This window comes from Bison bison, unplaced genomic scaffold (assembly GCF_000754665.1).
Source record: "Bison bison bison isolate TAMUID 2011002044 unplaced genomic scaffold, Bison_UMD1.0 scf7180017864037, whole genome shotgun sequence".
Classification (NCBI taxonomy): domain Eukaryota; kingdom Metazoa; phylum Chordata; class Mammalia; order Artiodactyla; family Bovidae; genus Bison; species Bison bison.
The window spans coordinates 13,273,153-13,285,086 of record NW_011494609.1 but is presented as its reverse complement, the minus strand read 5'-3'; the positions used below and the strand labels follow the sequence as shown (position 1 = coordinate 13,285,086).

The 11,934-nt window shown below is 40.8% G+C and overlaps 1 protein-coding gene across 1 annotated transcript in view; it reads left to right on the top strand.

Annotated features, from left to right (window-relative positions):
* CPNE4 (copine IV) overlaps positions 1-11,934 on the top strand; it is a 525,574-nt gene that overhangs the window by 274,392 nt on the left and 239,248 nt on the right. Inside the window, exon 2 of the mRNA XM_010834976.1 lies at positions 623-802. Within this exon, the coding sequence (XP_010833278.1) occupies positions 623-802 (180 nt within the window). The remainder of the gene's footprint in view (positions 1-622; positions 803-11,934) is intronic.

Below are 11,934 nucleotides of genomic sequence, written 5' to 3'. Positions count from 1 at the left end.
GGGTAGATGCTCGAGAATATCCAGGGGGACTCCTGAGGCTCGATCCCGCCTTTGCGTATGCCGAGCCTCCTTCCTCGTGACCTTTGTCATGAGTGGAATGCCTCACCGGCTCCCGGCAAAAGGGACAGAAACTACTGAGTCAACATGTGTAAGCCCAATAAGAGACACATTGGAGACCACAGGGATTCATATGACACTAACACTAGAATAGGGTGGCTAAAAGGGACATCTACGAGGTTATTTGCCCAACTGTGCCCCTAGGACATAAGGAATTGAGTGCAGATTTTTTTCCTCCCAAGCCAAAACATGCCCTCAGACTTTTTCCTGAGGCTCCAGGTGGCCCCTAATAATCAGTCCATTTTCTTGCCTTACTACTTAACAATACAAGGTGCTCTAAAACCCTTACACATAAAGTTCATATTATTCTGTGATTTTCCTCCTTGAACCATGACTCATTCTCAGAAGGTGTATCCTTAAAGATGTCCAGACTGCTCGCCCTGGTGACTTGGTGGAGGGCACTGACAGTTTGGAAGGAGACAGAGCACCATAGAATGAAGCTTCCTGAAGGATAACGATACAAGGCCCTGATCCCTGATGGGTTTTCTCTTCCTCTGTCCTTCAGGTTGACAGAACAGAGGTGATTCGCACCTGCATCAACCCAGTCTATTCAAAACTGTTCACAGTAGACTTTTACTTCGAGGAGGTGCAACGCCTGCGGTTTGAGGTTCATGACATCAGCAGCACCCACAATGGGCTGAAGGAGGCTGACTTTCTGGGCGGCATGGAGTGCACGCTTGGCCAGGTGGGTCTATGACGCCCTTCCTCCCCTTTAGCCTTCTGAGGGCCTTTCTCCTTCCTTTTTTCCCCTCTCCCCTCATTCAGTCCTTGCTTTCTTTCTCCTATTGATTTTATTTCCTTTAACATGTAGCATTGTGTGACATGCACTGCCATGTCCATTATATTCAGTGTTACACTTTCATGTGGATGATGGTGCCGATATATCATGTGTTACCTATTTTGCAAAGTTAATCATTTTTGTTTCTGAATTCCTTCATTCTGTCAATCATTTATTTAACAACTATTTATGGAACACCTACTCTGCTCCAGTTGTATGTCTGCTATTGCTTATCCTGATACATCATAATCTTCCATCTCCCAACTCAACTATGGGAACCATTACACAGGGAGTATCGCTCAGTCACAGCTATCCCAAGCCTCTGGTGCCAAAAGCAGCCCAAGAGAAGGCTAAATAGATACATTGTAAATGATAAATGCTTTACTTAATCCTCACAACAATGTTTGGAAATAAACATCCATTTGTCAGAGAGAAACTAAGACTCAGAAGTAATCGACTTGCCAGAGACCCCACACTAACAACGGCCTTACTCCAAGCCCCATGATTTTGCCTTTGTAACACGTTTCCTTTTTCCCTTCCTTCCTGCTGTACCCAGAACTTGAATAAGTGCTGAGGTGGAATCTAAGTAGAAATAGTCCCTGTGTTGAAGATTAATTGGAGAAGGCTCAGTGTGTGCCCCTCAAACAGAGCCACTCATGATGTTCTCTAAGCTCTCATGAGACAACTCATCCTGGGTTCTACATATGGTTGTGGGCCTGCAGGGAAGGGAGAGCTTTCTGCTGGGGAGAATGACAAAAGGCATTGTGAAGCCAAACTTTGAAAAAATATGGTCCAGGAGTTGAAGGAGGAGGAGGGATGTCTTCAGGTAAAAAGGCAATGTAAACAAGGCATAGAGGTCAGAGCAAACATGCAGAGGTAAGGGGTGAGAGGACCAGCCACCCTTAATCAAGGTCACAGACTGATTTACTGGGAAACTAGTGTAGCTTAAAATTCAGAGACCTTCACTTATGTGGATCCTTCCAAAGTTCTGTATCATGTTTTTATTTGTAGTGTTGTACTTTTTCCACAAAGAAAGATTACAAATTATATAAGCCTCAAGCCTCACAAAACCTGCATTAATCCCATGTAGAGGTAAGGATATTGTTTAGGGATTAGTAAGAAAGAGTTAAGTTGACTTAAAACAACATTCAGAAAACTAAGATCATGGCATCCAGTCCCATCATTTCATGGCAAATAGATGGGGTAACAAGGGAAACAGTGACAGACTTTGTTTTGGCTTCAATATCACTGCAGATGGTGACTTCAGCCATGAGATTAAAATACACTTGCTCCTTGGAAGAAAAGTTATGACCAACCTAGACACCATATTAAAGAGCAGAGACATTACTTTGCCAACAAATGTCCATCTAGTCAAAGCTATGGTTTTTCCAGTAGTCATGTATGGATGTGAGAGTTGGACTATAAAGCTACACTCCTCTTCCTGCCTCACTGCTCTACTCCACTGTGGTGCTTCCTTCACCTCCTTTGACTTTCAGTCTCAGAGTCAGTTTTTTGGGAAATCCAAACAAAGATACTCTGCAGCATATGCCAAACTCCTTCCTGATTCCAGAGACTGTAAGCAGTGTTCCCATCTGCTCAGAATGTGCTTCCTTTCCCTGCTCACGCTCATGTTCCCTTCCCAATTTCAGTGGAAATGTCACTTCTTTCTAGGAGCCTTCTCTGAGGTCTTGTCTGCTTGATACCATCCTTTCAATGTTTGCTTCCTCTTCTGTGCTTCTCCCTAAGAATGGCTGTGATTTACTTGTGTAATTATTTGTTTTACATCTTTATCCCCAACTAGTTGTGAGCTGTTTGAAGGCAAAGACAGTGTCACTGGCCCCTGGCACAATGCCTGGCATGAGGTAGAGGCTCAAGGACTGGTTGGACATAGGAAGATAAGCCTTACAAAAGAGGTAATTTTGAGGATCATTCACACAGATCAAATTGTGAAAGTTTTGGATAAACAAGATCTTTTATTCACGTGATTTAGTGGATCTACATTTACTTCTTGGGACAGCATGTAACTTTTATGCATAGGCGGGATGCTCATTGCTAAGTGAGAATCTTAAAATGGTTCTTTTCTATCTGAAAAATGCCATTTTAATCACCTTTTAAGTTTATTTGTTATTTATTTAAGTTTACTTAAGTTTATTTATACATTACAGAATTTCACCTCAAATCCACTATTCACTCATTCATTCATTGCCCACTTTTTGTGCACTGTACCTATCAAGAACTACAAGCTCTTGACTCTTTCCAAAAGTCATGAGAGATATATACAATGATCATTATATAATATATGATGAAGAATATCCCGGAACCCACCTTCTTGTGGACTTCTCCTCAGGAAGGAATAAGGTGCCTTGCTGTCTAAGCCCTTTGGGGTGAGGCTTCCCATTACTTAAGTGAAAAGCATCAGGGTTGGTATGGAGAAATGGCCAGATGGCCTAGAGTGGAAGGAACAGAGAATCTGAGGGGTTCATTCACGTAATCTTCTTAATCTCTCAAGACAAGAAATACGTAGACCTGAGCACTTAAGGTGAATTACCAATATCCCTTCCTAAGTATACTTTGATGCTTTTGAAAGGGCTTTCAAACTGATCATTTCTGGTGGCTTTTTAAAAATTTATGTTTTTTGAAGTATAGTTGAGTTACAATATTGTGTTAATTTCTGCTGTACAGCAAAGTGACTCAGCTGTCCATGTATATACATTATACTCTTTTCCATTATTGTTTGTCACAGGATGTTGAATATAGTTCCCTGTGCTATACAGTAAGACCTTGTTCTTTATCCATCTTATATATGCTAGTTTGCATCTGAGTTGAGAAAACTGAGAATCAGAAAGATTCCATGCCTTGACAGAGCCAAGACCAGAAGTCATGAGCTGTTGATCTTTAATTCAGAGCTCTGTCTTCTGCCGTGATTTAGGAAAGGATAATGCAGGCAGTTCTTTGGAAGGAATGATGCTAAAGCTGAAACTCCAGTACTTTGGCCACCTCATGCGAAGAGTTGACTCATTGGAAAATACTCTGATGCTGGGAGGGATTGGGGGCAGGAGGAGAAGGGGACGACAGAGGATGAGATGGCTGGATGGCATCACCAACTCGATGGACGTGAGTTTGAGTGAACTCTGGGAGATGGCGATGGACAGGGAGGCCTGGCATGCTGCAGTTCATGGGGTCGCAAAGAGTCGGACACGACTGAGCGACTGAACTGAACTGAATGCAGGGAGGTTGCATGTTGTGAGAAATTTTTTTGACATTGTGGCTTAGGAAGAAAAAAAGACATGAGTAGCAAGTCAGCCATGCTTCCTGAGCCATACTACTGCATCCCCCACCCACCCTGGTGATTTGTGGGCCAGACTAGGTATCCTGTATATTTTTAAACAACCACCTTCTCAAAATATCAGCTATGTGATTGGTGCTGTTGACCTGGCCCACACTTTGGGATGCCACTGACTGAAATCAATCAGAATGTCTCAATTTTGTGGCGACAGTGATTGCTTCAGAGAAACTATGTAACTCATCAGGCATCAGATCAGATCAGATCAGTTGCTCAGTCGTGTCCGACTCTTTGCGACCCCATGAATCACAGCATGCCAGGCCTCCCTCTCCATTGCCAACTCCCGGAGTTCACTCAGACTCACGTCCATCGAGTCTTTTCCAATGAGTCAACTCTTCGCATGAGGTGGCCAAAGTACTGGAGTTTCAGCTTTAGCATCATTCCTTCCAAAGAACACCCAGGGCTGATCTCCTTCAGAATGGACTGGTTGGATCTCCTTGCAGTCCAAGGGACTCTCAAAAGTCTTCTCCAACACCACAGTTCAAAAGCATCAATTCTTCGGCACTCAGCCTTCTTCACAGTCCAACTCTCACATCCATACATGACCACAGGAAAAACCATAGCCTTGACTGGACGGACCTTTGTTGGCAAAGTAATGTCTCTGCTTTTGAATATGCTATCTAGGTTGGTCAGAACTTTCCTTCCAAGGAGTAAGCATCTTTTAATTTCATGGCTGCAGTCACCATCTGTAGTGATTTTCGAGCCCAGAAAAATAAAGTCTGACACTGTTTCCACTGTTTCCCCATCTATTTCCCATGAAGTGATGGGACCAGATGCCATGATCTTTGTTTTCTGAATGTTGAGCTTTAAGCCAACTTTTTCACTCTCCACTTTCACTTTCATCAAGAGGCTTTTGAGTTCCTCTTCACTTTCTGCCATAAGGGTGGTGTCATCTGCATATCTGAGATTATTGATATTTCTCAGGGATAATGAGATGTAAATATATTGGTTAGAGCTTTATAGGAAAGAAAATTTAGGGTTGTGAGGTGGAAATGGACCCTGCAAGAGAAAAACGTGGGTGCTATTGGAGGAAAAGAAAGAAACTGAGTGGTGTTCTCTGCACCCTAGATAGAGTCTTGTCTGAAGCCAGCCTGTCCTCAACATTTCAATCATTATCTTCTCTTTGCTGTTTGAACCACTATAGGCTAATTCATTTTGCCATTTACAAAGTGAAGTCTAACATATTTAATTATATGCCACAGAACCCCTTTCCCAGACCATAATGATCTCTTTAAACTCCAAACTCCTATAACCCAACTTCACTTCATTCATGTAAATCATTCTACATTGCACTGAGAAGTTCCTTTTTATCAGTTCATTAAAATAATTTCTCTCTTAATTATCACTTATTGTTATAGTTACCTGGTCCATCCCCAGATTACAAGTTTTTAAAGCCGGGGGCCACAGACCACATTCAGCACTTTTTTGGTTCTAAAGCAATTATATATGCTTTATATATCATGTGCTTAAGTCAAATTTATTGATGAGTTAATTTTGAAAATTTCAGATCAGTATGAATTTATACTTTGACATGATAAATTTAACTCTTTTATGTATTCATTTTTTTCAGCAAATATTTAGGAAGGACCCCAGGCATAAAAAGTACTGTGGTAGGTGCTACAGGCACAAAGATGAAAAAGACAGGGGCCCTGCTCCAGAAGAGCTTATAATTAGCTAAGAGATACAGACTAGTAAAGAAATCATCAAAATGCATATTACTAAGTGCTGTGTAATGAGTTGTGTTTCAGGGGCCCTGAGGGAAGGACTTACCTCTGCCTAAAGGCAATTGAGGAGGTCTCATAAGAAAATTGTATCACTCTGGACCTGAGTCTCAAAGAGTGAATAGGGATTCACCAGCAGAGAAAAGAAATAAGGACTCTCTGTGCAAAAATGACTGATACACATCAATGCACAGCAGCATGAGAATGTCAGAGAACTCTGAGTGACTCGGCTTGGTGGGATGGGCAAGTGAGTTGGGAAAGGGATAAAGGAGGCCAGACAGGAGAGGGTGAGCTGAGCTGACCCCATGCTTTCATGAGCCTTCCATTAAAGTTTGGGGAGTTCAGACTGGATGCACAAAAGGCCCTGAGGAGCTTTAAAAAGGGGAGGGCCAAGACTGATTGTGGGTACTGGAAAGATCACTTTGGTATTCCTGTAAATGGTGGATGGGAGAGGACTGATGTGTAGGCAGAGAAACAAGTTAGAAGGCTGTTAAAACAATAAAGAAGAGTTGGGAAGGAAAGTGGTGAAGAAAGTTGAGAAGAGGAGATGCAGAGGGGAATGTGTCTGAGAGCACAATCAACAAGTTTTCGAACCTGGGTGAGAGATGCAGAGCCTTCTGGCATCTGACAAAGGTTACTGGAGGAACGACTTGCTGTCATTGAGGGGAATCAGATTGAGGAATGAGATGGGGAGTAGGATGTGGTGCCAACACCTTAAGTTCAGGATGTCTGTGAAAAGTCCAGAGGAGGTTGCCACTTGTTTTACCACATGGACCTGATGATGACACAGATTTGGGAGCTGACTCCCTACAGATGGTAGCTGGTAGCAGAAATTCAAAATCCTTTTCTATATGTAGAGTTATCTGGATGGTTATTTAGAATGGGGTAAGTAAAACAGACATGTGATTAAAACAAGATTTGATATTGCTGTACTACATAAAGGGGGCTTCCCTCATAGCTCAGTAGGTAAAGAATTTGCCTGCAATGCAGGAGACCTGGGTTAGATTCCTGGGTCAGGAAGATCCCCTGGAGAAGGAAATGGCAACCCACTCCAATATTCTTTCCTGGTGAATCCCATGGACAGAGGAGCCTGGAAGGCTACAGTCCATGGGTTCACAAGAGTCAGACATGACTTAGCGACTAAACTAGCACCATGTATAGAGTAACACAAAAGACAAATGCATTTGTCATGAGAGCTCTGTGAAGAGCAGGCAGACCTCCTTCACTCTTCACAGTTTGACAGTTTGTTACCTTTTGGTGAGAATGGGAATTTTCTCACTTTTTCCAAATTGTTCTTCTCTTTAATGTGATCAAGCAAAAAAAAAAAAAAAAACCAATCAACATTTTCCTTCTTTGTAACTTCAGCAGTGAGAGAAGATTCCTTTTCCTTGCACTGCTTAGTTGGGCAGGGAATGTTGGACACGGGAGATGTAGGAACAGTGTGGTGGGGGCCCAAAGCGCTGTTTCATGATGCTGTACCACGGAGCTGAGTGTACTAGTGTCGGATCCCAGCTCAGCCATGCTCAGTTGTATGTCCAGAGGCAAACTCCTGCAGCCATTTAAACCTCAGTCTTTCATTTGCACAGTGGATATTATAATAGTTCTGACCTCAAGAAATAGCGTGAGGATCAAGTGAAAAAATACATATAAGGTGCTAAGCAGTGTTCCTGGCATTCAGGGTCTGAAACCTGTTATTAAGGAGCTACCACTATGGACACTTGTAAGGACCAACATTGTTTCAGGAGTAATTGTGGAAGGGAAAAAAGGTGAAAACGTTATGACAGAACCCATGTCCTGGGCAATTAGTAAAACCGAACTTATAATTTTGCCTTAAGTTTGTTGCATAATTTATTTAGTTAAAGATTCAGTGTGTGTAATATTTACTCTTATCAGGCTACTTTAAGTAAAAGATGGTTTCTCTGAAATAATTTGGGACATATGTTCCTGATCGTATCTTTCTCAGCTGAAGCCCAAAACAAAAGGTAAAATGACTTCCCAAAACCCAACCAGAAAGTCACACATTCAGAGCGTCTAAAGTACCTACTCTGCCTGAATTTGTCACATTTCCATTCTGCCATGTGAATCAGCAGGACTCATGGTATTTGGGGAGGGAAAATAGCAGCCCTCAGCATGCTAGAAACTGGCATTGGCCATAACATTGAGTACCAGCAGTGCAAGTGACTTAGCACTGAGTGGTGGTGCCAGATGAAGGTTCATGTCCTCTAAAAGCACTCAAGGCAGAACTGTGTGTTCTCAGCAGATGGATGAAGAGGGTGAATCATAGTTGCAGGGTGCTCAGAAGGCTGTGTATGCTTTCTGTGTCAGTGTGGAGACCATCCATGGGTTGCTGTTGGCTGAAAGAAGACCAGAAACTAAACCCTGCTCCTGCTGCACCCATCAGAGAGCATGCTAGGGAGAAACTCAACCCCTCACCGTCTTGAACAGCAAGCCAACTTTCTTTTTTATTTAACTTTATTTCTTTATTATTTTATATAAATTTATTTTTCTTAATTGAAATATATTTGCTTTAAACATTGTATTGGTTTCTGCCAAACGTCAAGATGAATCAGCCATATGTATACCTATGCCCTCTCCTTCTGAACCTGCCTTCCACTTCACTCCCCATCCCACCCCTCTAGGTTGTTACAGAGCCCTGGTTTGAATTCTCTGAGTCATATAGCAAATTCCCATTGGCTATCTATTTTACGTATCGTAATGTATATGTTTCCATGTTACTCACACCATTATCCCACCCACTCTTTCCTCCTCCCAACCCTTGTCCATATGTCTGTTCTCATTGTCTGTGCCTCCATTTCTACCATACAAATAGGTTCATCAATACCATCCTTCTAGATTCCCTACATATGCGTTAACATACAATATTTTTCTCTTTCTGAGTTACTTCACTCTGTATAAGAGGCTCTAGGCTCATCCACCTCATTAGAACTGACTCTAATGTGTTCCGTTTTATGGCTGAGAAATATTCCACTTTATATATATAAAGTGGAATATTTGCCACACTGTATATATACACACACACACACACGTGTATGTGTATGTGTGTGTGTTATATACCACAGCTTCTTTATCCATTCATCTGCTGATGGACATCTATTTTGCCTCCATGTTCTACCATTGTAAATTGTGCTGCAGTGAACATTGGGATACATGTGCCTTTTACAATTTTGGTTTTCTGAGGGTATAAGCCTAGTAGTGAGATCACTGGGTCATATGCTGGTTTTATTCCTAGTTTTTTAAGTAATCTCCATCTGTCTCTCATAGTGGCTGTATCAGTTTACATTCCCACCAACAGTACAAGAGGGTTCCCTTTTATCCACACCCTCTCCAGCATTTAATGTTTGTAGACTTTTGATGATGGCCATTCTAACTGGTGTGAGGTGATATCTAAGTGTAGTTTTGATTTGCATTTCTGTAATAGTGAGCAAAGTTGAGCATCTTTTCATGTGTTTGTTAGCCATCTGTATGTCTTCCTTGAAGAAATGTCTGCTTAGGTCTTTTGCCTGTTTTTTGATTGATTGTTTGTTTGTTTGTTTCTCTGGTATTGAGTTGTATGAGCTGCTTGTATATTTTGCAAATTAATCCTTTGTCAGTTGTTTCATTTGCTATCATTTTCCTTTTTTTAATTTATTATTATTATTTTACTTTACAATATTGTATTGGTTTTGCCATACATCAACATGCATCCACCACAGGTGTACACGTGTTCCCCATCCTGAACCCCCTCTGGGTCATCCCAGTGCACCAGCCCCAAACTTCCTATATCCTGCATCCAACCCAGATTGGTGATTCATTTCTTATATGATATTATACATGTTTTAATGCCATTCTCCCAAATCATACCCCCCTCCCTCTCCCACAGAGTTCAAAAGACTGTTCTATTATTTTCTCACATTCTAAGGGCTGTCTCTTTACCTTGTTAACAGTTTCCTTTGCTGTGCAAAAGCTTTTAAGTTTAATTAGGTCCCGCTTGTTTATTTTTGTTTTTATTTCCATTGCTCTAGGAGATTGGTCATAGAGGGTCTTGCTCTGATTTATGTCATAGAGTTTTCTGCCTATGGTTTCCTCTAAGAGTTTTATAGTTTCTGGTCTTACATTTAGGTCTTTAATCCATTTTCAGTTTATCTTTGTATATGGTGTTAGGAAGTGTTCTAATTTCACTCTTTTACATGTGGCTGTCCAGTTTTCCCACCAGCACTTATTGAAGAGACTAAATATCTTTGCCCCACTGTATATTCTTGCCTCCTTTGTCAAAATTAAGGTACCCATAGGTGTGTGGGTTTATCTCTGGGCTAGTTCTGTTTTACTCCACTGGTCTATGTTTCTGTTTTTGTGCCATTAACTTACTGTCTTGATGACTGTATATTTGTAGAATAGTCTGAAGTCAGGAAGGTTGATTCCTCCAGGTCCATTCTTCTTTCTCAAGATTGCTTCAGCTCTTTGGAGTCTTATATGCTTCCTTATGAAATGTGAGATTTTTTTGTTCTAGTTCTGTGGGAAATGTCATTGGTAATTTGATAGGGATCACTCTGATTCTGTAGATTGTATTAGGTAGTATGGTCATTTTCACAACATTGATTCTTCCAACCCAGGAACATGGAGTATCTCTCCAATTGGTTATGTTGTCTTTGATTTTTTTCATCAGTGTTTTATAATTTTCTATATACATCTCATTTGTCTCCTTAGGTAGGTTTATACCTAGGTATTTTATTCTTTTTGTTGCAATGGTAAACGGGATTGATTCCTTAGTTTCTCTTTCTAATTTTTTATTGTTAGTGCATAGGAATGCAAGTGATTTCTGTGTATTGATTTTGTACCTTCAACTGTGCTGAATTTACTGATTACCTCTAGTAATTTTCTGATAATATCTTTAGGGTTGTCTATGTATATTATCATGTATCTACAAACAGTGAGAGTTTTACTTCTTCGTTTCCAATTTGATTTCCTCTTATTTCTTTTTCTTCTCTAACTGCGGTGGCTAGGACTTCCAAAAGTATATTGAGTAATAGTGGTGAGAGTGGATGCACTTTTCTTCTTCCTGATGTTACAGGGAATGCCTCCAGTTTTTCAACATTGAGAGTAATGTTTGATGTGGTATTATCACATATGACCTGTATTAGTTAAGGTAGGTTCCTTCTAAGCCCATTTTTTTAAAGAGTTTTTATCATAAAAGGGTACTAAATTTTGTCAAATGCTTTTTCTGCATCTATTGAAATGATCATATGGTTTTTATCTTCCAACTCATTAATATGATATATCATATTGATTGATTTGTGTATATTGAAGAAACCTTGAATCCCTGGGATAAACTCAACTTGATAATGTTGTATGATCTTTTTAAATTTTTTTTAATTTTATTTAATTTTTAAACTTTACATAATTGTATTAGTTTTGCCAAATATCAAAATGAATCCACCACAGGTATACATGTGTTCCCCATCCTGAACCCTCCTCCCTCCTCCCTCCCCATACCATCCCTCTGGGTTGTCCCAGTGCACTAGCCCCAAGCGTCCAGTATCGTGCATCGAACCTGGACTGGCATCTCGTTTCATACATGATATTTTACATGTTTCAATGCCATTCTCCCAAATCTTCCCACGCTCTCCCTCTCGCACAGAGTCCATAAGACTGTTCTATACATCACTGTCTCTTTTGCTGTCTCGTTCACAGGGTTATTGTTACCATCTTGCTAAATTCCTTATATATGCGTTAGTATACTGTATTGGTGTTTTTCCTTCTGGCTTACTTCACTCTGTATAATAGGCTCCAGTTTCATCCACCTCATTAGAACTGATTCAAATGTGTTCTTTTTAATGGCTGAGTAATACTCCATTGTGTATATGTACCACAGCTTTCTTATCCATTCATCTGCTGATGGACATCTAGGTTGCTTCCATGTCCTGTCTATTATAAACAGTGCTGTGATGAACATTGGGGTACACGTGTCTCTTTCCCTT